The sequence below is a fragment of the Lutra lutra genome, chromosome 3, assembly GCF_902655055.1.
Source record: "Lutra lutra chromosome 3, mLutLut1.2, whole genome shotgun sequence".
Lineage (NCBI taxonomy): Eukaryota > Metazoa > Chordata > Mammalia > Carnivora > Mustelidae > Lutra > Lutra lutra.
Genome location: NC_062280.1, coordinates 19702849 through 19729529, shown reverse-complemented (window position 1 = coordinate 19729529; position 26681 = coordinate 19702849). Strand labels below are relative to the sequence as shown.

At 37.7% G+C, this 26681-nt stretch overlaps 1 protein-coding gene across 9 annotated transcripts in view; it reads right to left on the bottom strand.

The window, feature by feature from the left end:
• PIKFYVE (phosphoinositide kinase, FYVE-type zinc finger containing) overlaps positions 1–26681 on the bottom strand; it is a 79165-nt gene that overhangs the window by 40217 nt on the left and 12267 nt on the right. For 7 of the 9 annotated variants that reach the window (XM_047720895.1, XM_047720896.1, XM_047720899.1 and 4 more), the window contains 11 exons: positions 22453–22660; positions 20438–20527; positions 15050–15188; positions 13407–13564; positions 11918–12029; positions 10847–10994; positions 10139–10306; positions 3931–3990; positions 2023–2152; positions 1420–1600; positions 705–779 (listed from right to left, as the gene is read on the bottom strand). In XM_047720895.1, the coding sequence (XP_047576851.1) occupies positions 705–779; positions 1420–1600; positions 2023–2152; positions 3931–3990; positions 10139–10306; positions 10847–10994; positions 11918–12029; positions 13407–13564; positions 15050–15188; positions 20438–20527; positions 22453–22660 (1469 nt within the window). Of the gene's footprint in view, positions 1–704; positions 780–1419; positions 1601–2022; positions 2153–3930; positions 3991–10127; positions 10307–10846; positions 10995–11917; positions 12030–13406; positions 13565–15049; positions 15189–20437; positions 20528–22452; positions 22661–26681 lie in introns of those variants that run through there. The other 2 variants (XM_047720901.1, XM_047720903.1) reach the window with 2 other exon arrangements.

The following is a 26681-nucleotide window of genomic DNA, read 5'->3' as shown; positions in this document are numbered from 1 at the left end:
TCCCACACCCTTATAATGAATGAGAATTTCTAGGGGTTGGGCTTAGGAATCCGTGTATTTAACAAGGTCCACAGGGGACTCTGATGTACCATGCACTTTAAGAATCAGTGGACTTCAGAATAAAGATCAAGCCCCTAAATGGGACACAAAGCCCCTTGCCTGCTTCCTCCGGCCTCATCTCCTTTCTCATCTTGCACCTCAGGATCTCAGAGATTCCTTAATACACCAGGTTATTTTACCCTATTCCTTTGTGCTAGGGCTAGAAAGAGGCCTCAGGCCTGAAGGCAAAGATAGGTGAGAAGGAGAAGACAACACCAGTGACAGTGCTACCACTCAGCCCTAGAAGAAAGAAAAAAGTTTTAAAATGCTAGGCCTCTGGAAGGACTCCCGTCTATTAGAGAAACCTTGTCTCCCTAAGATGTGGCAGGTCAAAGGAGAAATGAACCAGTACCCTATCATTCTGTCTGGAAGCCTGACCTATCCTCTCCCTTCCTTCTCATCTCACAAATTCCTATTATCCAAATCCTAATTATCATCAGCCCTGAAGACCTTACCCGAACTTCCAAAATTTCACCTCTAGAGCAGACACTGCTAACTGCTCCTTGCTATCCACTTTCCTTCTCTCGATGATTAGGGTACCCCAATTTGTTGGCTTGGTACAAGTCATAGTTTGCTGAACTTCACTGTTGAACAGATCACATTACCTTTTTATGTGCAATATTTTTGGTACAAACAAATCCATTGACAACCACAGAATCAAACTTCTTTCCACCTGGAATCTAATGAAACAAGAAAACAAAACTCAATGCTACATTATTAGAATCCAGTCAGATGGATGCTATTATTTATTTCCATTTTTTTTTTATTTTAACTATTATGTAATCAAATCAGAACAGAAAGTTCCAGGATATAATTCTTCCCTTCAAGCAATAATTACTGAAGTCTAGCATGACTATTTTTCCACCTCCCACTCTCTATGGTCTTATCTGGTACTCTAAAATACCCATATGACTGACCAAATTGGCAATTAAAACCATTACTGAATCAAACGTCACAGGCAAAAAATACATATAGGACTCCACTATCTAAATAAGGCAATTATCCACAGCTTTTTCTTAGAACAGTAATAGTAATCTGTGGGAAGAGGTCTTCTCATAGATGATGTGTCAAGAAAAAGGAAGCAAAAAAGAAGAAACCACCATTGGTTGGTTTCTCAATTCCATGCCCAACTCACCCCCTTCCATTCACTTCTCACTTCCTATGGGTGGCCCCTATGACCCATAAGTGCACTGCTAACAAAGAGCAGACAGATAAACCCCCCCTTACTTAGAACCCCTTTTAGATTACCATTAGGAAACAAATTACTACCAGGCCCATGCCATCAGTTCCGAGCACTAGAAAAGCATTAGCAGAGCTCACTTTTTTAATATGGACAAACTGACGGATATCCATGTCATCGTCCCGGTTCTTGACATCAGGTCGGACTGTCTGAACAACCTGGCAGACCAGTGATACGATGATGTCCCTCCAAGATGGTGACAATGACTCATTATGGAGCAACTGTTGGAGTAGTGCCATCATGTGGTTATGATTAGCTGAACTATAAAAATGTCAGAAGAAAGAAGTTTGCAGTTATTACTGCCAGAGACAATAATTCTGAAGATGCCATAAGCAGTCTACAAAGAAATAAGCATAGGAATTATGGCTCAAAGACAAGATCTTCTTAAGCCGATCTTATTTCATCTGAACCTTAATGATCTTATACACAAATGAAATCTGTGAGTATCTTCAATTAAGGTAACCCCTTTCATTCCACGAAATTTTAACACATAAATTACAATTGGAACAGACAATCACAGTTTAGGACTCTTGTTTTATAAGAAATTTCATCAGAACAGGCTTTATTTCCTAAATCATCTTAGTATTTTTGACTTTATGAGGAAGAACAACTACTCATATCCCCATCAAGTCACTGAAAATTATAAAAATGGAAGATTAACATCAAAAAGCTCACTGCCTTACAGCAACCTCTCCATGGCTTGTTTCTCTCCATTCTCCTCCCTCAGCAGCTCCAGGTTGTTATGATGCCAGCCCAAAGGTGTGAAAGGGAGCTCTTTGGATTTCTCCTCAACTCGACGATTAAATAAGGATTCTAAGTGTAAAATAAGAAATCGTACTTTACCACTTCACCATTATGTTTTATGCCATGTTCTTAATAGATTCAGAAAGCACCGATGTGTCTTTTTAAGTTTTTAAACTCGGCCAATTCAAATTGTTGGTATAAAAAGGCAAGGACATGTGTAAATACACCAAAAAATTAAGTGTGAGTTTGATTACCAATATTCACAACCATCAAAATCAGAGACAGAACAGGGAAAAGCAAATTCACATAAGTAACTAGGACTCTCAAGCCAATAATTATAAATACAGCTTCTGAAAAAAAAGAGATTTTTACAGTCCTTTTACTTCACTAGGGACACTAAAAATTAAGGCGGCTGACTTTCCCTGTAAAATCACAAACTAAAAACTGCATTCAACAGAACTCTACTGGCAGAACGACATGTGACAATGTGGGTGCAGAATTTTAAAGAGGAAAGCTCAGTCCTGATACGTATGAACGAGTATACAACAGTGTAGACAGTCTATTCTGATAATTCTTTATAGTGTTTCTTTCTCAATATTAGAACAAAGGCCTTTTTTAAAGCAAAACCTTTACTTAAAGGTTTTGTTAAAATCAAACCCAGAAATGAACTATAGAGAAATATTAAAACATGATAACAATTTACATAAAATTTTGTAAAATCCTTAAGTTTTTAAAAAGAATGAAAATGCATCTAGACAAAAAACAGATTATATCAAAAGCTTTGCAAAAAGGAGGGATGACTGGATGGCTCAGTCGGCTGAGCATCTGCCTTTGGCTCAGGTCATGATCCCAGGATCCTGCAATCTAGCCCCGCATCGGGCTCCCTGCTCGGCAGGAAGTCTGCTCCTTTCTCCCACTCGCCCTCCGTGTGTGTGCTCTCTCTCTCTATAGCTCTCACTCTCTCTCAAATAAATAAAATCTTTAAAAAAAGCTTTGCAAAAAGGATGCTCACTATATAACTACTGAAAAATGTGACTGAATAAATGGAAAAAAGCGGGAAATGCTTACAAAAATTCTCTAATCTATCCCGCTCTTAAAGCAAACCAAACAAACAAAAAAACTTTCAACTGAACAGTCCGGCACTACAAAGCATGTGTCCACGATACGAGGTACAAAAAAATTATACATTTTAATTATGTAAACTGCTGGCCTATATGAACTTCTAGTTGAGCCAGATGTTCAGAGATGAATTTAGAAACACTGCTAAGTTATGAAAACTTAACTGAGGTCTAAGCTGTGGAGTATTATGAACTACTTAAGAACATCCTTACTCCACAGTAAGCTAAGGAGGGAGGTGTCAGAGAAGGCTGTCTTCTTCTATAGTGTCTTGTCCCCAAGAAATCAATTGGCAAAGTTAGTTCTTTATCTCTTCTCCCCATTTCTCTTTCCAATTCCACAGGGCAGGCAGCGTCCTCAAATGGATGAGCTCTCCCTGGGGGCTTCTGGACAAGTTTCAGAATCCTTGATGATATATATATCAATACTTAATTTTATATTCATGATTTGGAAAGCATTAAACTATGCCTTTCAAAGAATAAAATTTAAATTCTATAAAAGCTTTTAAACAGTTGCTTTTCAGATCAGAGATCTTCTCTCGAACCAAGTCCAAATTTATATTCTTCATTCCCAACATCCTCAGAGTTACTATACATATAAAAACTGTGTTCCCATAGTACTAAAATAACCGAATTTATTTTCAGTGCTTGTTAGGTGCCCATCAATATGCGAAGCCCTAAGTACACCCTCACAAGACGTACTGTCCCATGTACAGCTTTTGATAGAATTACCTTTAATGAAGGCGTCACTTATCGAGAGTTGTTGTCCTCCATTGTCAGAAATCAAATACTCTGCATACCAGGGAGAGAGCAGAGGAGGAAGAAAAGGAGAGACTTATGACTGCAACATGCCAGCGTAATTATACAGAGAACACACCTACACACCAAGTATGACTCATACCAAACCCAACACTGCCCAGCCAACTGAAGAGAGCTTTAGACTAAAATGCATTATTATCCTTAATCCATACACTTCTAACCAAACTTAATAGACTTGAATAATAACAGAACCTTGAAGCAGTCATGTCAGATAATCCTTAACAGACTGCTTTTCCCTTATCAAAGCTGAGCCAGTGTATGAAAATTGAGGTCTTCAGTAATTTAGGCATGACAAGCCTAAAAATCTACATTATTTTGCTCATGTATAACAGTACGATTTCACAAATAACTCTGTCTATATACAAAATAGTTTATAGAGAAGCCACCTGAAAAAATAGATAGGTTTTTTTTTTTCAAATTTCAGACTATATGCTATAAAGCAAATTAATACAGAAGTGATACCAGCAGGGAATAAAGATTTAACTCATCAGGATTTTTATGTGCTTTCGAATTAGGGTTTTTCAAAATTCTAACCAAACACTGCCAAATAGTTTCCATAACTGAACACGGGCTGTGTTCGTTTAGAATTTTAGAATATTACTTTTCTCACAAGTGAAACTTATTCTTTACTTCCCCATGAACTTTTCTTTGCATCTGTGACCAAGCGTAGCTCAAGTGAGGTTCTTTCTACTATGCAAACGAAACCACAATGTATTTTAAGCCTTTTAAAATAAAGGTTCTCCAAAAAATTCTTTCCAAGTAGAATTCACTCATATAACAAATGAGCTTCAGAAGCTGCTATGTTTATATGCCAATATGCTCATCCTTTGAACAAAAGCAGAGAAAAAGTTGTACATTGGAAATTCAAAGTATACAATGCCAAATACAATAAATCAAGTATGTGGACAAATAAAAACGGATGTTGTACCTTTTTCCCACACCTCCTGCACAGAAACGAATAATGCCAATCTGTTTGTTCAACCAACCTATTGACTTTACAAGCTTTACTTTTCATACTAAAGATTAAGTGTGTGTGTGTGTATATAAAATGATTTAGAGACATACAGAAAATCCTACATCCCCTTCACCTACATTTAACAATTGTTAACGTTCTATATCTGATTTCTCTCTACATATATGTATGGATTTTCCCTAACCATTTGAAGTTACATACATCATGACCCTTGACCACTAATATTTCAGCATACATCTCTTAAAAATGAGGACATTCTTCTGTATAGCCACAATACCATTTACAAACTTAAGAAAATGGACCATGTCTTCCAAAAAAAAAAAAAAAAGGGAAAAAAAGAAACTGACAATGTCTTAATATGATGAAATTCATGCATATTCTTCAAATTTATCTAACTGTCCCCAAAATGCTTTAATAAATTTTTTGCCTCAAACCTGGATCCAATCAGGTTCATATGCTGATTTCCTTTATTCTCTTTTGGTCCAAAGCAAACCTCCTACCTTTTTACTTTGTCAGGATACTGAATTTTAAAAGAACCCAGGCCAAATGTCCTGTGGAATGTCCCATTTTTCTCAAGTCAGTTGGATTGTTTCCATTTGGTGCTGTTTAACTTGCTCCTATAGCTTTTCCTACACATGGGAAGTTAGATCTAGAAGCTTACGAAAACTATACGATTCTCACTTCTCTAGGTTCTACTCACTAACTTAATCAAGAATGGTTCAGAATCCTGCTTGTAACACACAACAAAATGTATTTTAGTTGTACAGCTCTCCAAGTTTTACCAATAGTGAAAAACTAATCAAGCAAGAAGATCGCAATGTTCCAGTTTTACAAGTTTATGAAAATGTGGGGTTTGCTTGCATAAGATAAAAACACCAGATTTTTTTAAAAATACAGATATGTCAATCGATTTTCGAAATCCAAATTTCCTCAGCCCTGGAAGATAAAGGATGATTCCTAAGAAAATATTTTATAAATATTACCTTTAACTTTCAGGAAAAGATAAGAACCACCCATATCCCATCTACACTCTAAAAGGAAGGAAAACCAGAGGAAGAGGGTGTATTACTACTCTTTCGCCTCACTACCAGTTGGCTCTGACAATCTTTACTTTCTGGTAATCAGTGTTAATGTTAACTACAATGCAGAAAAAATACATTATTGTACTTCAACTTCACAAGAAAAACAGAAGAAGAACCATTCTTGTTAGTAGCTAAAAACTAATAGGAGAGAACTGTGAAAGCCAGAAACATTCATTAAGGGCTTCAGAAAGGCCTTAGATTTTAAAGTCTCTAGGTCACATAGGAACTGTATGCCCTACAGCATAACCTATGAGCATGCCTTTCCTGTTCCTACCAGGTTACTCCTTCGACATTTGGCACAACCATTACACAAAGTACATGTTATATTAACAGTGACATCACGAAGTTCTTACATTCGCCAATCACACGAATAACCTCTCTATGTGTGTTTTGTAGACTCACAGAGTCTCCAGAACCTGAGCTTTTTTTTAAAAGGTAGATATAACTACTGCCTGTAACTTCCTCCTTAACATACTTCAAGTGTGAAATTGTCCTCTTTGTCCGCAAGGTTACTGAGACCATCAAATGTCTTATTAACATAAAAGACAACAGTCTCTACCACAGTCTCCTTAGCTGACAATCTCATACCACCATAAAGGAAGGAAATGGGATTGTTGCGGAAAGATTTAATTTTAGTTAACCAACACCGGTGCCCAGTCACCACCAATCCCTTTTCTAAATACCACAGGACATCCTCTTAATTTTTTTCTACAATTTTACAAACTTCCAAAGTCAAATCAACAACCTATTTTTTACAAAATTTTAATGCCTCTGCCACTATGATCATCTGAACCCCTTCCTTTTCTTTTTAATTCTCCAAAGATAACAAACTCTGGCCCATGATCACAGCTCGAAATTCTTTCAATAATCTGGTATATATTTTGCCTGCACTTGGTAAAAGACTTATTTAAAATCACCAGGTATTCTCTAACCTCTCTTCATCATCTTGCACTTTACTTTCCTTTTAGCCATATACATTCTTTCCTGATAAAATTATCTTGATGGGGGTGAGGAGGAGAAGCTTCGGTTAATATTATATATCACCTTCCCCATATTATTGCCCTGATTTTCTTTCTTTGAACCACAATTTTAAAAATCTTCTCTGAGATGTTCTTGGCATTTACTCCATCCATCAGTGCAATCTGGACTTCTGCTATCCTGTCATTTTTATTTTTTAAGTGCTGGCCCCTCTTTCAGATTCATCCTCCTATGAAAGTTACCTCTCACAACTTCTATAGACAATCTTTTTAATGGGTTGAGAGCAGGGACACCTCAGTGGCTAAGCTGGTTAAAGCCTCTGCCTTCGGCTCAAGTCATGATCCCGGGGTCCTGGGATTGAGTCCCACATCTGGCTCCTTGCTCAGCGGGAAGCCTGCTTCTCCCTCTGCCTGCAGCTCCCCCTTCCTGTGCTCTCTCTGTCTAAAAAATAAATAAATAAAATCTCTCTAAAAAGTAAATAAAGGGTTAAGAGCAGAGAGGTTGCAGAAGAGTCACTGTGATTTTTTTTTTCAACTGTGGATGCTCCCCCTTTAATTTTCCTTAGGGATACAATTTGAGATCGTACTGTACAAATGTCAGTATTGAAGCTCTCTGTTCCATTCCTCTCCCAATATTAGGAAGTCAAGCACCCTTAAGCAAATTGTCTGACTGTGCTCAGCAGTCTGTCTTTTGCTATTATAAATACTATGATGACAGTTTACTTTCTTCAGTTTTCATAATTTCCTAATCTTCCAAGACATAAAATCATCATGTCAAAAATGTATTTCACGATCTACTTTCAGCAAAATGAAACTGCATTGCCAACACATGTGTCCAAAGGATGTCCTCCCTCATAACAGATGCCACCTCTGACCCGTATCTGTCACTTCTATTACAAAAGCATCACCCAGTATGCTCCAGGAAACCAGACTATATAGTTCATCTCACCCAAGTGTCACATCTACTCCACTGTCCTTTCGTACTCACCCATGTTCTCCACCACGTTTACAATTTGTTTTGAGGATTCCCATAAAGATATGTATCTTACTCATGTTCAACACTAGGCAAGCCTACTCTTTTACTGCATCCTCTCTAAATTTCTCTTTTTTAATAAGTTATACCTTTTTATTATAACTCTTTTTGTTGTTTCAATTTTTTATTTAAATTCCAATTAATTAACATATAGTATAATATTAATTTCAGGAGTAGAATTTAGTGATCATCATTTACATGTAACACCCAGTGCTCATCACAAGTGCTCTAATACCCATCCCCCATTTAGCTCATCCCCTGCCCACCTCCCCTTCAGCACTCCTCAGGTTTTTCTCTATACTTACATCTGTTTTATGGTTTGCCTCTCTCTTCCCCCCCCCACCACCATTACTGTAACCCTTAAAAGCTTTTTTACCACATCTTGAGGATAATGGTTACTACTGACAGCCATTAAATATTTGTTATAGAAATGGGAGCTTGTTCCAAATTATTTTAGAATAGATGTTTAGGTTCAAAAGCTTCTCTTTTCTGACCATATTTTTAGACTCAAAATAGGAAGTAGCAAGGAAATCAGACAAGCATTTCCAATCTAAGGAAAGAATCCAACTTCAGAGGGCTGCTAAAAATCCAAACTTCAGGTGAAATCATGGAATAAATGGTTTCATCTTTATAATGATTTTTTAGTTACTAGAACATAATGAAATCTCACAATTACTTACTTACTTATGTATTTTTCATTTATTTTCTTTTACATAATGCCTCTTTAGGGCTAAAATTTAATTTGGCTGTTAGTTATATCCAACAGGGTAAACCTCAAAATCCATTTTTTAAAAATATTTCATATATGATCTTGCTGATATGTGAAATTCGAGAAACAAGACAGAGGATCATAGGGGAAGAGAGGAAAAAATGAAACAAGAAGAAACCAGAGAGGGAGACAAACCATAAGAGACTTATAATCTCAGGAAACAAACTAAGGGTTGCTGGAGGGGAGGGAGGAGGGAGGGATGGGGTTGTTGGGTGATGGACATTGGGGAGGGTCTGTGCTATGGTGTGTACTGTGAATTGTGTAAGTCTGATGATTCACAGACCTGTACCTCTGAAACAAATAACACATTATATGTTACTTTAAAAATGACATAAAATGAAAATACAAAAATAAAAAGCATCTCATTTTTTATATACTGCTGTATTAGATTTTGGTAATGATTTATCTTATTTTTCCTTTTATACCAAATGTCTTCTGAATATGGCCATTATTATTTTTGAGTCAGTAGAATAAACCCTCATATAAGACAACTAAAAATAACAAATTCACTTTGTATTACTCAGAGGAGAAACCTTTTTTTTTAAATACAGCACATACATCACAAGCATATTTTTTTTGCTGGACAAAAGAATGATATTTTATTTATTAACAACAGAAAATATAACTACTGCGTGGCCTGGGAATACATGTGAGAGTCTGATCGACACGATCCTTCCTGGCAGACAAACATCTGTGAGAAGCTTCATCATGGCTAGAAACCATGCAAAAATACAATGATATCAGGAAAGAAATGTGCATCTTCAGTCTGTTCTTTCCATAGCAAACATTTTAAATCATAGTAGAAAGATGGTTTGTATTGTGTGTTTCCCCCTAATACAGTTCAAGCACCTAAAAAGGTTTAGTGAAATACTATATTACTGGTTAATAGCATAAGCAAATAGACTTTAAAATGTTAAATAAAGAAAGAGAAATGAATAGAGCAGAACATCCATGTTATAAATGCAAAGAAACGCCACCTTGGAAGTTGCACATTATGCTAAGGGAAGAGCAGTAGTAGTAGATCCTTTTAAAGATGTAGTTCCTTTTAAAGACTACAAGCTTTAAATTGGGTGTGGTGGTACTGAGGGAGAAAACAAGAAATAAAAGGAACCAACCAAAAAAAGTGTGGGGAGGCGGTGTGGGGAAAACGAGAAAGGGGGAACAAAACCCACACCGAATCCCTTCCGCCACATGGGACAGGGGAAGCCAGGAAGACAGGCTGGCATGAGATCGTGTGGCCCAGCTCTCCAGCCTGTGCCCGGATTCCAGATGGTGACTACCTCCTACCTTTTTGGTCAGCAGGGTGAGGGGGCACATGTGGGTACTTGGAGGGCTTCTTGATATGGAAGTTCACGTTGTCCAGCTCCACGTTCAGGCTGATGGAAGCGGCTGAGTCACTGTCCACTGTGGACTGGAAGCTGCTGACTGATGTGCGCTTGCTAGGACTGGCAGAATCTTTTAGTGTCAGGGAGGGGAAAGAAATATAGGGAGAGGAGGGGGGTAAAAATGGGTTTCATCAGGGTATTGGAGGAAAGGAGAAAAATGTTCTTTTAATAGACAAGGCCAATGTGCAATACCAAAATGGATACAGTATTTTCATGTACTTCTGTGGAGACTTAATAAAAACTGGAACACATTAAATATATGATGAATTTTTAAGATGGAGAAATCTATTGGAGGTTCTGCAGAGAGAGAGTCTGATATCATAGTGAAGAGGTGAGAAAGTTGTCTGCTGCGATATTATTAGCTCAGAGTTATTTTTAAGCTGCTGCAAACTAGAGACTATGGCAAAATCTGAAAACGCCAGTAGCCTAACAAGTTGGTTTCTTAAGAAAATACTGTATCTAGAGCAAAGATTGCTATCAGATGTTTACATTTAGTTGGTGCCATAAAACTTAAAGTCGATTGTTTCAACTAAACAAACAAGACACTCATTTATCATACATACACAGTAATGAGTCACAAAAATCAAAATATTAGAAAGTTTAAACTCACTAGTCAAATTATCGTCACCTTCTTCAGCTATCTGTTCCGTGTCACTGTCATCGAACTTTATGTCTTTAAACCAGGATGGCTCAGAGTGTCCTTCCACAGAGTTCACTGAGTCACTGTCTGGAGAAGGGGTCTCGGAGAATTCTGTACTCTAGTAAGATAAGACAAGATCCAAGTAATTCACATTCAGTAGCAACTTTCGATGGCAACACTACAAATAAACTCAAGCCCAATATTTCTACAAAGCTAACCACTGAATAAATTTACATAAAAATAAGCTAACTGATAGAAACTAAGTAAACCAGCATTAATGTTGATAATTCCACTCTAATCATTATAATTGTCACTAATCAGTAGGTTTAGGCAGCTTAATATGAGCAAAACATAATACACAGATTTTACAGTGTTTCATTTCATGCTTTTTAGTCCTGAGAGTAAACCTGGCTCAGAATTTATTCTAATCCTGTGCCAACACTAGGACACATTCTGGAAAACAACTGTTAGATTTTAACAAACAACACCACACCAGTCTTCTTAGTCATTTGTCTTTTCTAACCTTTGAGTTTCCACTTTAGTTCACAAAGGTATTCCTAAACATTATATATATATATATTTAATGTAAACCAAAAGTGAAAGCTTATCTTTTTAAAAAGTTCTATTTTAAATCATTTCTACTCCCTAATTAAAGGAAAAGGATATATACATCATCATTGTTTTATCACTGCTATACAATTTAATACTGGTAATGTGTCAAAATCTACTGCATTGGTGATACCTTTTCTATCATTTTATTATGTATACTCTCTCTTAGTCCTGAAATCACAGACATAGTGAAACTGAAAACCATTAAAGGTAAATGATAGGTAACTATATCACCACAAGGTCCAGCTTCAGAAAAGTCAAACCCACTGGAAACTGTCTGATTCCAACAGGTTTCTCATCACCCCTACCAACCAAGTAAAAATGTTTGTAACTTTCAAACAACAGGGAAAATGTATCTCTAATTCAATGACTTTTTATTCCACCGATGAAGACAAGACTTCCCAACTCATCAGCGATGACACGGAAAACTACCTGCAGTGGTCTGTACAGTGCGTACTCATCCCTGAAAAGCTGGTCGTGATGACTGACGCAATCCAGCCAACGTCCATCGACCATTGCTTGTCCGATGGCTATAGCTTGTGCCCTGAATGAAGACCAACAAAAATAAAAACTTTAAAAAGTCAGAGTAATTTCACGGGCACAAGATGAGACACAAATGGAATTTTCTTCCATTTTAACCAGCTGGAATTACAAATGGTCGGTCACTAGGTGAGGGGTAAAACAAGTGAGACTTGAAGCTAAATTGAAAGATTTTGCCAGACACCAGGTAAAGCAGAAGCTGCTGGTAAGGTAGTCCTGGCAAAACCTAATCTTACTTACAACAAACATGTAAGAAGTGCTCAGTACATGCATATCTCTGTCCTCGCTATAGTAAAACAAAACGGTGAAACTAGCATGGTTCCTGCCCTCAAGGAGTTTATGGTCTTGGTAAGATGATACCAAATATTACAGATAGATATACATATATGTACAAAATAGATACTTAAACATATACGGTAATACACAGACACTTAAGGTGCGCCCTGGTGGCTCTGTCGGTTAAGCGTCTGACATGATCCCAGGGTCCTGGGATTGAGCCCCACATCGGGCTCCCTGCTCAGTGGAGAGTCTGCCTCTCCCTTTCTCTCTCCATCTGCCTCTCCCCCTGCTCACGTTCACTCACACTCAAATAAAGAAAACTTTTAAAAATAATAATAATACATAGACACTTAATAGATGAAACAGACACTCAACACACTGCACTTACACGGCATTTCACAATTTATAAAGCACTTTAGCCCATATTATTTCATTTCATCCTCACAGCTTCTTCACAGCACCTATATATTCTCCTCACATTGAAACTGAGAGGTCCAAGGTTCAAAAGAGATTAAATAACTTGAGTAAAAGCATAAAACTAAAAAGAAATACCGTCAAACTGGACCCCGGGGTTTCTACTCTCTCTTCCTACTTACCTGTTTCTTCCCAGGAAAGGAGTAGTTAATCTAATCAACTAGAATAGCTTAGGGACATGCTGCCTTGAAAGGCAATAGGGCCTGTCCGTCTCTTTCTCACAAACGATTCCTGAGCTAAGCAAGCCACTCCAAGTGGGACTTACGAACTCAGTTCCATAGACTACAGTGTCTAGATCAGAGAACAGTAGCAGGAGAATCCACTGTGATCTCGATACCTAGTTACATTCCCAAATCCTGCTTAATCAGAAAGCTTAGTGCTGGGGAATTACTGCATACTTCTGCTTATAATAAATAAGGAAAACTGTGACCCATTTGCTCCTTGCATCTATTTACTATTGGTTAAAATGCAGAAGGGAGGTTGAGTCATGAGCACCCTATGCACCAAACTCAGGAAACAAACAGCACCCTAGTCTTAAAATCTGCTGCCCTTATATCTACAACATCATGGCCTTATTAAAAATAAAGCAATAAATAATATCAAAAAGTCTTTCTTAAGATCACATTACCTCGTAGCAATGTGTCCATTTCGGATTAACCAGTTGACTAATTCTTTTCCCACAATGCAATTGGGATGCGTTCTCAGCCAGTAACGGTGATCCTGAAACTCCATTCCACTACTGTGATGGCAGATTTTCTTCCACAGGTCCTTTAACTGAACGCTGTCCTGAAATCACATTATGAGCAAATAATTACTCCTGAGAAGGACGTTACCACATACCTTTGCAGATTCTTTCCTGTGATTTTCAGATGCCTAAAAGGAAATTCAATACAGATTGTCAGAGCCAACTCACACCATCTAATAGAAATAACACATGCTTGGGGAGCAGCTTGAACTCAGTTAATCTAATTGCAAATGTAACTTTTTCTCTTAAAACCAACTATCCCAGGGCACCTCGGAGGCCAGTCGGTTATGCAGCTGCTTTCAGCTCAGGTCATGATCCCAGGATCCTGAGATCGAGCCCCATGTTGGACTCCCTGCTCAGCAGGGAGCCTGCTTCTTCCTCTCCCTCTGCCACTCCTCCCCACTAACCAGCTTGTGTGCTCTCTCTCTCTCTCAAATAAAATCTTTAGGGAAGAAAATAAAAACAACTACCCCAAATAATTTTTCCCAGTCCATGGCACATATGCTCAGTCTCCTAGTTATCAAAGTACAAAACTGCAAAACCTCTTTGAAGACGGGCAAGGGAGAGGGGAGAACAGTCAACTGCTCCAATCCGTTTCTTGTAGCCTTCACTCCAGCAGCTTCCCACCTTTCTGACCTGTACCCAACAGCTGCCCAGTGAATCTTCCTAAAAGAAGGCCTTCTGTGAATGACTCCTGCTCAACAAAACTCCCAACACTGCTCAGCACCTGGGTTCAAATCCAAACTTGTAAAGGCTGAACTCACCATGTTCCACGAGGTAACCCCAAGTAACTTCCATTCTCATTGCCCATGCACTCCAGCTTAATCTCTTTGCCCACAGACTCCAGCTACTCTCTCTCCCAACCTCTAACTAATAAATCCTACTTTGGTGCATGGAAAATGTCATGCTTATTTTCACCTCTATACTTTGTCATACCTTTAAATAAGAGTTGTTTTCCTCAATGCCTGCCCAAATCCATCCGTTCTTCAAGGTCCAGGCCAAGCCTTTCAGTTTAAAGCCCTCACCACTAATGATCTTTCTATGTCTTATCAATAAAGTATTGCTTTTTTACTATTAAGGACCTGACCATCGGCCTCATTTCTACCTTTTGAATTTTAAGCTTGAGGACAGGAGCCAATTTCCATTTCTTTGAGTCACTCTCGGGACTAAATACAATATTTTACACTTACATAAAGTCTATAAACAACTGATAACCATCTCACATAAACATACAGTAGAAAGGTATGCAAAGCATTCTATGTGTATGAGAAACATATTTCGAAGTTTAAAAACAATCTGGGACCCAACTAAAAGTTCAGCTCTCTTACTATGTAAGCACCTCAATTCTTATCTTACCAGATGAAAGGGATTAAGAAAATATTAATGCAATACAAGAGTGCTGAATGCTTCATCACTTTCTTAGGTGATCTTAATAAAAACTTAAGATAATTTTTTCCTCTATTAATTTATATGCTAACTGTCTATTGATAGGTTTCTTAAAAATAGCAAAGATACTAGACCAGTACCAGAAGAATTTTGCGTTCATCCTCAGTGGTCTCTGTCCTAACATAGGTTCGGTTAGCCTGGGGACTGACAGATGTCTCATATGAAGATACCAGAGGAGAACCAGATCGATCCAGTGACAGGTTAGTAATGCTAGCTGATCTGGAAATAGAAACAAAAAGTGAATTCTTCATCAATAAATAAAATTACAGTGAAAATTCATTTTTAAATAAATGCTTACTGGGACTCCTGGGTGGCTCATTTGGTTAAGTGACTGCCTTCGGCTCAGGTCATGATCCTAGAGTCCCAGGACCAAGTCCTACATTGGGTTCCCTGCTCAGCAGGGAGTCTGCTTCTCCTTCTGACCCTCTGCCTTCTCATGCTCTCTCAATCATTCTCTCTCTCGCTCAAGTAAATAAATAAAATCTTTACAATAAATAAATAAATAAATGTTTACTTGCCAACATTAAGGGTACTTTTAAATGTAATTATGATGGTTACGTATGATATCATCATTGGGAGAAGCTATTTCAGAATAAGTGAAAAGCAAAGCTGCTATGGAGAGATTATAGGAAAGCAGTGGTAAATAATAGTATACTTAGCAGTAATATTTCAGAGGAAAAGGATATAAACTTGTTAAAATGCTGAAAACTAGTGTTACTATTTTTGTTTTAACTGACAAATATGAAGAATCAGACTAAATGCAGAAATAATCTTGCAGGGGTCCCTGGGTGGCTCAGTCAGTTAAGCATCTGCCTGAGGCTCAGGTCATACCAGGGTCCTGGGATGGAGCTCCCATGGTCAGGCTCCCTTGCTCAGTGGGGAGCTTGCTTCTCCCTCTCCCTCTGCCACTCCCCCTGCTTGTGTGCTCTCTCTCTCTTACAAATAAACAAATAAAATCTTAAAAAGGAAGGAGGGAAGGAAGGAAGGAAGGAAGGAAGGTAGGTAAGGAGGGAAGGAATTTTGCACATCAGGAACAGGAAACTTTGGCCCACAGACCAAATAGTTTTTGCATAACCAATGAAACAAGAATGTGTTTAGGTGAATATCTATAATGTTCTGGTAAGAGAAAACATTAACTTTGAACCCCAGCTAAGCAAATGTTTTCCCCCCCCAAAATAATTACTTTCTTCTTATTAGAACTGCATTGTTATCCTCAATCATACGTTGAATTTGATCATTAAAAAATGAGTGAAAGTTTGTTTCCTCTCTTAATATATTATTACTTAAATAACATCCTTAATTGTGCCTCTGGGCAAAGTCACTAGATAAATGACTTGTAAGTGGAATGTCAATAGCATCAAGCAAGCTTTTATTTATTAAAAAATTGGAGACAGAAATTTTACTTAGCATCCACTTTGAAAAAAATGAAACCAAATTTTAGCTTCTATATAAAGGATAAAAAGGCAGAAGCTTCTACAATGAGTTAGGCAATAAACTGATTTAATTCTCACAGCAAGGGTGCCTAGGTAGCTCGGTGGGTTAAGCCTCTGCCTTCAGCTCAGGTCATGATCTCAGGGTCCTGGGATCAAGCCCTACATTGGGCTCTCTGCTCAGCGGGAAGCCTGCCCCCCCACCCCCCACCTGCCTCTCCACCTACTTGTAATCTCTGTCAAATAAATAAATAAAATCTTTAAAAAATCATAATAATTTTCACAGCATACTATAGAGTAGGTACTACTAACTCCATTCTACAAATAAAGAAATCAAGAATCAGAGATTAAGTTATTCATCTAAGGTAACTCAACTAACAGCAAGGCTGCCTGCCGTTCAAAACCAGGTGCCAACTAAAAAAATATGCTCCCCCTAGCATAAAGATAAAGATACTTTTAAAATAATTTTGGGGCGCCCGGATGGCTCAGCCATCTGAGCATCCAACTCATGGTTTTGGCTCAGGTCATGATCTCATGGGTCATGAGATCAGACCTGAGACAGGCTCCACACTCAGTTGGGGAGTCTACTTGAGGATTCTCTCCCTCTGTCCTTCCCTCAACTTGTGCATGCACATGTGTGCTCTCTCTCCTTCCCCCCCGCCAAAACTAAATAAATAAATCTTAAAAAAATAATTTAAGAAATTATCCACAGGTCTGTAACAGGTTTAGCCAAAAGTCATTCTTAATAGCTTATGAGAAACCACTGTTATCAAATAAATAATAAAGATTTTTCAAATAATCATTTATTTCTTAGCATATTCTTTTAGTGAAAGGTCACCACTATATGTCTGACTCCATTAATTAAAATCTCTCTTCCGGAATCCTGGGTGGCTCAGTTGGTTAAGCAACTGCCTTCCGCTCAGATCATGATCCCGGAGTCCCGGCATCAAGTCCCACATTGAGTCCCACATCGAGTCCCACATCAGGCTCCCAGCTCCACGGGGAGTGTGCTTCTCCCTTGGACCTCATGCTCTTCTCTCAAATAAATACATAAATACATAAATAAATAAAATAGAATCTCTTTTCCAATGATTGTATTATCGCTGTGTTTTGCTTCTCTAACATTCTAACTATCCCTGTACAAATCCTGATATGGTAGTAACAAAAACAAAAAAAAATTAGTCACATTTGTTGTCAAATACTTTTTCCTTTTTTTTAGATTTTATTCATTTGACAAAGGCAACAAGAGAGAGCACAAGCAGGGGGAGCAGCAGGTAGAGGGAGAGAGAGCAGCAGGTTCCCAGCTGAGCAGGGAGCCCAACAAAGGGCTTGATCCCAGGGTCCTGGGATCATGACCTGATCTGAAGGCAGAAGTTTAACCATCTGAGCCACCCAGGCACCCCTGATGTCAAATACTCTAATAAGTAGCCTAGCATTAAGAATGCTGGTTAAACTTTTATTTAGAAATAGTACTCACTGACTAAATTACACCTTTCCCAAAGATTTACATCAATCATAGTATTAATTCAAAACAGATGGAACTACACTGTAAATTAGCACAGCTATTTCCCCATTTGTACAATGCCAAAAGAAATACTGTAATTCATCCCACCTTTTTAAAAAAAATTGTCTTAACTCCACATCCCCTTGGGACATTCCCCCCTTCACTATAGCACAACTCCCATCTCCAATTCTTCTTCTTCCATTTAGGAAATCCAAAATGGTGCGGCCACTTTGGAAGACAGTTTGGCAACTTCTTATGAAACTAATCATACTCTCTGCCTGTGATCCAGCAATCATACTCCTTGGTATTTATGCAAAGGAATTGAATACATGACCACATGAAAACCTGCACACAAACCTTTATAGCAGCCTTATTCATATTGCCAAAACCTGGAAATAACTAAAATATCTTCCAGTAGGTAAGTGGATAAATTGTGGTATATCGAGACAATGGAATATTATTTAATGCTGAAAAAAAGAGTTATCAAGCCATGAAAAGACATGGAGGAACCTTAAATGAATATTACTAAGTGAAAGAAACAAATCTGAAAAGGCTGCCTTCTGAATGAGTCCAACTACACAACATTCTAGAAAAGGGAAAACTATGCAGATAGTAAAAAGGTCAGTGGCTATGCCATGGGTTGGGTGGGAGTGAGAAATGAATAAAGAGAGCACAGAGAATTTTCTTTTTAAAGATTTTATTTATTTATTGAATTTTTTACTTGAGAGAGAGAGAGGGTGAGCACAAACAGGGAAAAGGAAGAGGGGGAAGCTGACTACACACTGAGCACAGAGACCCCACACCCTGAGATCATGACCTGAGCCAAAATCAAGAGTCAGATGTTTAACCGAAGGCCAGGCAGGCACCCCAGAGCAGAGAAATTTTAAGGCAGTGAAACTACAGTTTACTACAACATTGGATATCACATCATTATACATCTGTCCCAAACACAGAATACACATCACCAAGAGTGAGCCCTAACGTAAATTATGGACTTTGGGTGATGTATTAATGCAGAGTGATAATATGTTAACAGCTGTTCATCAGCTGTAACAAATGTACCACTATGATACAGGATACTGATCATGAAGGAGGTTAGGAGGGTAGAGGGTAGATATGAATTTTCTGTACTCCCTACTCAATTTTGCTATTAGCCTAAAACTGCTCTAAAAAAATGAAGTTTATTAATTTAAAAAAGGTAAAAGATCCTGATGTCTGCAACTTACTCTCAAAAAAAGTCTATTATATAAATAGTAACAAAGCAAATGGGAAAATGTAAATTAGTGAACCTTAATAGAGAATATATTAATTACTCTTGCAACTTTTTACAAATTTGAAATTTTTTCAAAATAATTTTAAAAGTGTTTTAAAAATTCAAACTCTCTCTAGTAGCTTCCCACTTCACCCAGAGTAAATGACAAAGGCCTACAATTAACTCTAAGAATATTCTACTCCAGGTAGAATATTGTTACTTGTTACTCTTTGCCAGCTATGTTCCTTCTAGGAATTCGCTACTTTCTGTTTTCTTGGCACACTCGTCTATGAAATGTTCACACAGCTCATTCCCTCATATCCTCAGGCCTTTGTTCAAATGTCACCTTCCCCGTGAGATCTTCCCTGACTACACAATTTTAAAATGTCAATCTCTACCCATATGCCTTCTTGCTTTTTTGAGCATTAAATTTTTGACTGTTTGATTCACTGCTGTATTACACATAGCTGGTCTCTAGGTACTTAATAATACTTGTAGAAAGAACTGAAAGTGTGTTAAACCAAGGTCATTCAGATCTCTAGTTCTTCAGGTTAAGAACTACTTAGTCACCACTTAAACTTGTAAAAAGGAAAGCATTTTTCAGTGAAGAGGTGTGGACATCAGTAAGATCTAGTAAGTTGAAAAAGGAGGAGGAAGTGTGCAGGTGTAGAATGATTACAGGCAACTATTTCAAGGAATTTGGCTAAGAAGAAAAGAAATAATTGAGAATATAGGTAAAGAGAGATGAACCATAAAAAAGAAATTTTTGTTTGTTTTTAATAGGTGACCTGAGTTTGTTTAAATGCTAGTAGTGAGGAGTCAGCAATGAGAAGTAGAAGGTACAAACATCAACAGGATAATTAATAAAAAATGAAAAAGGATGGGATCCAGAATACAAATGGAGTATTAGCTTGGATAAGAGGTAGAACAAAAAAAAAGATGAGCTCTAAACGTAATCAGGTTTGTAAATGGCGGTAAGAGTTGAGGAAGTGCCTATTTGTTAGCTGCCCTCTTCGCTCTACAATAGAAAATAAGGCCATCTGCTGAGCTAGGAGAAAGCCAGTGGGGATCTGAAGCCAGCAGAGAATACTGGAAAAGAGACACTGAAAAGAATGCAAGCCAGAGCTGACTAGCAAATGGAAAAACAATAGTTTAATTCAGATTTTAGAGCTAAGAAAGTGTAACAATCAATCCCACCCCATTTTTATCTGTTTGCTCTTCTCATTGCCAGGAAAGAAAGAAATATCAAATACAGAACATGGAGTTTTCATTGGCAGCTTACCTATTTCGAGCAGGAGATTTCCCAGCATCCTCCTGAACAGATACAAGTCTTGTTGAAAGAGGAGTATTTGAAGAGTCTGGATGAATCAAACTACAAAGAAATAGAAAAATACTGAGATGATTTGGGACAGTAACAAGCAAATCTGCTTTCAGTGAAGTGCTTTAACGTTTAAAAGCTGATTGTTTTCCCCTGCAATAATAAGATTAGGGGTTAGTTTTGTTTTCTTCTTTTAATTAAGATAGAAACTATAGTTTTTATATTAACTACATCAACTGCCAAAAGGCTGGTAGCTTATTAAGTATACAGTGAGTCCTTAAAATAATAACACCGGTTGGATGGGTAATTACAGAACTCCTACATCCATCATATACAAAATTGAAATGATTTTGGGGAGAAACCCTGAGTTCAAGTATTTTATTCTCAGTCCCCACAGCCCACTGGAATAGCACCACAGAGTCAGACGTATGTCCAAGTGCAGGCTCTCCTTCTTACTAGCTTTTGACCTCGGGTCCACTAGTTAATCTCTCTAAACCTCAGCTTCTACATCTATCAAAAAGAGAAAGTGGTGCCTATCCAAGAGATACGATAACTAAAAGAATGAACATGAAACAACTGCCACGAATTCTACCTCTGACATCTATCCTACATCTCTCAGGAAGATTTCAAATCTAGTTTATTAGAGGACACTTGACAACTCTGGGCTCACGCAACAGGGCCAGCCACAACTAAAAGGGATTACTAACTAAAGTGAGAAAGAACTGAGAATCCCTATACTTTTTTACTGTTCTATTAAATGTAGAATCAATTTTTAAAATTTATAAAATACACGTAAATTATAAAGAATTATGACGCCACAAATAACAATGTACCATCAGCACTAACTCTAAAATGCGTGTTATTTCCTTACCCAATCCCATTCCCCTCTGGGCCCTCAATGAAACAACTATTATCAATTTTATACTTATCATACCCTCCCTTCTCTTTAAGTTTACCACATCTGTATACCTAGACAGTGTGTTTGCTTTATGTATTTTTGAACATCATAAATAATCGTTGTACACCTCTGTGACTTTCTTTTCTGCTCCACGTTATGTCCCTAAGAGTCATATATGTAGAACGTAGCTATAATTCATTCTTGACTTCTATTTAAATTAGTTGCCTATTACTTCCTCACACTTTTAAGGGTGATTGATAAAACAACTTATCAGAAAGGGGTTAATTAAAACTCTAAGCTCTTTCATATGGCTAGATTTAGTATTATACCTAAGAATATAACTTAGCTTAAAAAAAAAAAAAATCAGAAACTGATGAATCTAGGATTCTAATTCAAACAATTCCATGTAACTACCAAGAGTTAGTAACATCCTTCACCAGCAGGCAACTGGAAGTAGCAAATTTAAACCTATGGAAAAACATGAAAGGTTCCTTAGGGAGGAAAAAAGATCTAATTTCATATACAAATTTTTTTTAAGATTTTATTTATTTATTAGACACAGAGAGACACTGCAAGAGAGGGAACACAAGCAGAAGTGAGAGAGGGAGAAGCAGACTTCGAGCTCAGCAGGGACCCCAGTGCAGGGCCAATCCCAGGACCCTGGGATCATGACCTGAGCCAAAGGCAGACACCCAATGACTGAGCCACCCAGGCACCCCTCATTTACAAATATTATGAATACAAAGTCTATGGGCATTTTCCTTCTCTATGAAGGCTACATTAGAAATTATTCATCTCAATAACTTCTGTTTCCTTTTTAACAAATATCAAGATATATATCATACACTGTTCTTGGTGCCAGCAGGTAGAACAGTGAATAAGAACAATATAAAGTCTCTCCTCTTGTACAGCTTAGGTTCTAATTAGTCAATATAATTACTACCCATAAACATTCTAAAGAATAAGGAAGAGAATATATAGAAAATAATTCAAAGAAGATAAAAATAAACTGAAGGCAGCCCCAGGTCACAAGACTATCTGTATTTCTCAAACATAAATAATTGTACTTAAGTGATAGTACCTTTGCCAGGCAAAATCATCCTCTAGAAATATGTTGCGGCTAGCTTTTCTACTCCCAACAGGTGTTCGAGGTTCACTTGGATCCAGTATAGACACAGAGGAAGCAGAATCAGAAAGAGCATTCAAGTCTTCCCCAATGGAATTACTGTCTGTGGAATGAGCATAACTTAAAGCTATCTTTCTACAGTATGTACAAGCTCGGAGGTCCCCTAGGAAGGAAAACAAAACAAGAAAATGAACTTAAAAAATAATAACAGGTTACTTAACAAAACACATTAAGTCCTTGGGTTAATAGTTTTTCAGGTAACAAGAAAATGTCTTCCAGTAAAGACTATCAAAAAAGATGTTTTCACAATGCAGAATAATTTTTGGTTCATTTATATATTTTAAAAACCATCATTATGATAAATTCATCCAGTCATTCAAATAACCTCAAAATTTATTAATGAGTTAAGAAAATAGCACCCAATGATACTAAAAAAAAACTCTAAGAGTATTTTTCAAAAAAAACTTTTCAAGGTTCTAAAAATGAAATAAGGGACAGTAAGTTCAAGAAAAAAACTGTTTCGAATAGAGTAAATAAAGCAATACAAAGAGAAACAACATGTTTTTCCTGGGCAAGGAGGAAAATGTCCTGCAAGTCTCTGTTGTGAAACCCTGAGAGCGGCGTCCACAAGGGGGCACCATCTCAGAAACAAACAAATACAAAATGGGCTTACAGACCCTGTGAAGAAGCTGGGGAACTGTTACAGAAATTCCTATGGTGAAAGTTGAGTTGGCAACGAAATGTTCTTCAGAGGACAAACAACAAGGTTATTTAATACTTTTCATATGTTGTCATTTGTTTAAGGTCACAGCCCGGCCCAAACAAGTTTTCATTTCCATCCTGTTTTTCTGTAACAGCTACTTGTGTGATTCTGTAAGTTACTGTACTAAAAAAAAAAGGTCAGATAACTGAACTTTACAAACACATGTTATTTAACAATTCCACCTTAATTTTTTTTACAAATAACATTAGAAAACTGATGGGACTTGAACAAAAGATTTCTTTTTTAAATTTATTTTAGAAGGCCAGAATTTATTGAGAAAACATTCAGAATGAGGGGGAAAAAATGAACTCAAAAAATTTCATCAATTAGTAATAAGATTTTAATCAATACTGGAGTCTGAATTATTGAAAGGGAATTACTAATTTTTAAAAGAAACAATTTCAGATTTTATATACGTTCTTAAAGGCAACAGTACTGTTTTTACCATAATTACAACCAAGTATAATTATGTTAGATAGTTTTAGGGCGTTTTTCCATTTTAAGACTACAAATATGTAGTCCTCAGTTTTGTTAAATTATGCCTAGATTTTACACAAAATTAAGTATCACTTGTTGCATTACTTATTTCTGATGCCACAATTCAACAGATGAAATATACTAAAACTAAAGAAAACTATATCCACTTCAATCAGGACCAAAAAAAGTGAATCCAGTCTGGGGTAAATGAGAGTGTCTGGACAAATCACCACCAGCCCAGAGAAGTAGAACTACAGTAAGGAAGTGAAATGACATCCTGAAGAAAGGTCTCTAAGTTCCCACGACAAAGGCTTGGTTTGTTTCTTACTATAAAGAAATGTCCCTTTACCAGTCAGCTATTAGAATGAAGATGGTCAGAACTCAGCCAAGCCTGAACTGGAAAGTTTTCATTTCATGAAGAAATTTCATCAGCAAGTGTCTGCTGAACACATGCTTAATTATGTGATTGTATAACAAAGACTGAGGAGACACAGCTCTGCCACCAAAGACCTTGGTCCACTGAGGTGAAAGACACACATATAATTAAAAAGTTGCCTGACGGATGTAGAGATATTAATGCTACTACCACCAATAACTGCTTAATACACATTCAACCCTTTCCATGTGCCATACATTATTCTAAGTACTTTACATTTATTTGAGGCTACATTGTACAAGTGCCCAACATGTATTATTCCATTTGCAATGGTTAATTTTATGTGTCAACTTGGAGAGACTGGTTGGTTGGCCAAATAGTAGTCTCCTTGTTACTGTGAAGGGTTTTGATTAATAAATGATTAACATATGCAATCTGTTGACTTTAAATAAATTACCCTCCACAAAGTAGGTGGCCCTCATATCTTAGAATATTTTTGTCAAATCAGCAGGTACAATGAGACTGACTGGTTGCTCCTAATTGTACTAGACAAAGAGGGGAAGGAGGGCAGGAAGGATGACCTCAGGAATTCAAATTCCCAGCTGTACAAATTACCTGGAAGTTTCTCTGTCTTCCCTGAGAGAAATCATTATCTCCTGTAGCCGCAGAGCTAAAAATCAAACTAACAGTTTCATACTGCAAGTGGCTGAATCACAACACACAGAGAATCCTTAATCTTGCAGTGTAACTGCTGTGAAAATGAGGGCACTGATTAGAAAGGAATGGAATCCTGAAAAGCAGAATGGAGATATATGGAAAGATCCTGATGAAGCTGGGGAATGAAGCCCCGAAAAATTCTGCTGAGTCTTCTTTACCTTTCTTAGCCTTTGCAATCTGTCAGAGGAGATTAACCCCGATTTGCCTGAGAAATCCAAAATGGCCTGAGTTTTCTACCTTGCAAGACACTGCTTATTCTCCTGAGGACCCACTCCCACTACCCTCTTTGCTTCTAGAGCTGTAACAAGACTCAAGTCCCAGCAAGCCCTGAAAGGTAAGGTATAGTGTGACCCATAAGAAGGTGAACTAACATGATTTTTCCAACTCATGTAGACAGAAACCCAGGGAATAGGTATGCAAATGGATATCAAAGATATAGGAGATACAGTGGAGATATATCAAAGATACAGTGGAAAGAACATAAAGTAGGACCCAGCTGAATTTATTGATATGAGCCCACTAAATAGAGATTATGAATTGAAAACCATAGCATGAGGGGTAAAGAGGTCTCTAATAGTCTTGCTGGTTGACTGGCTGAAACATGGACCAAAAGTGGCCTATACTTTAAGAGGCTGAAAGGCCAGAACTAACCTGGTGTATTATGAAGGAAGAGATCCAAAGAATTAGGGATATTAAATGTTAAGAAAGGATTTACCACGTAACACCTGCTCACTCACCCCAGCAGGATCTAGAGCATATACCTTTCATGACCCTGAGAAATAAATTTGTGAGGGGAACCCCAGGATCCTTGTAGAGCTTTGTGGTTGCTCTTCTCTGTAGGTCAGAAATTACAGTGGCGGGGGGGGGGGGGGGGGGTGCCTGCATGGCTCAGTGGGTTAAAGCCTCTACCTTCGGCTCAGGTCATGATCCCGGGACCTGGGATCGAGCCCCGTGTCAGGCTCTCTGCTCAGCGGGGAACCCGCTTCCCCCTCTCTCTCTCTGCCTGCCTCTCTGCCTACTTGTGATTTCTGTCTGTCAAATAAATAAAATCTTAAAAAAAAAAAAAGAAAGAAAAGAAATTACAGTGGGAACTGCTTCCACTGAATTGAAAAACCTAAATGCAATGGAGACCATTAGATCCTAGGGTGGCACACGCAGAATGGTGGCACTTAATCACCAATGACAAGGTGGGCATGGATACTATAATAGACAATAGAGTCAACACAGGATTCAGAATAGTCTGACTTGTAGCGACCATGGCATCGATCATGGTACACCCAGAAGTGAAGTCAATAAGCAGTCTACTAAATTTTTACTAGATTTGTATAAGACAAACTCCAGGACAAGTGGACAGTAGTCTAACTTAAATCAAAAACAGTCATGATCTCCCAATTAATTCTCAGAAATGAGCCATTTACAGACCAAGAATTCCTTGAATGAAGCAGGGAGGCTAGGTCCCCTTGAGAAAAACCTCATTACACTGCCAAAAACTTAACACTGTTAATATATGTACCACCCTTCCCCAAAGGGTGACTGTGCATTAAGAAAAAGGTAAGAGTCAAACCTTTGGGGGATTACTGGACTTGGCTCTCATTTCAGGAGACCCAAAATTTTATTGTAGTCTACCAGTCAGGAGAGGGGCTTATAGAGGTCAGGTGATGAATAGCATTTTAGCTCAGATCCATCTTATGGTGGGTTGAGTGGTTATTCTGTGGTTATTCCTCAGTTCTAAAACACATGGTTGGAATAAACATACTCAGTAAATGGAAGAATCCCTACATTAGTTCTCTGACCTGTGCAGTGAGAGCTATTATTGTAGTTCTGGCCTCCAGAACTTTGAGAAAATAAATT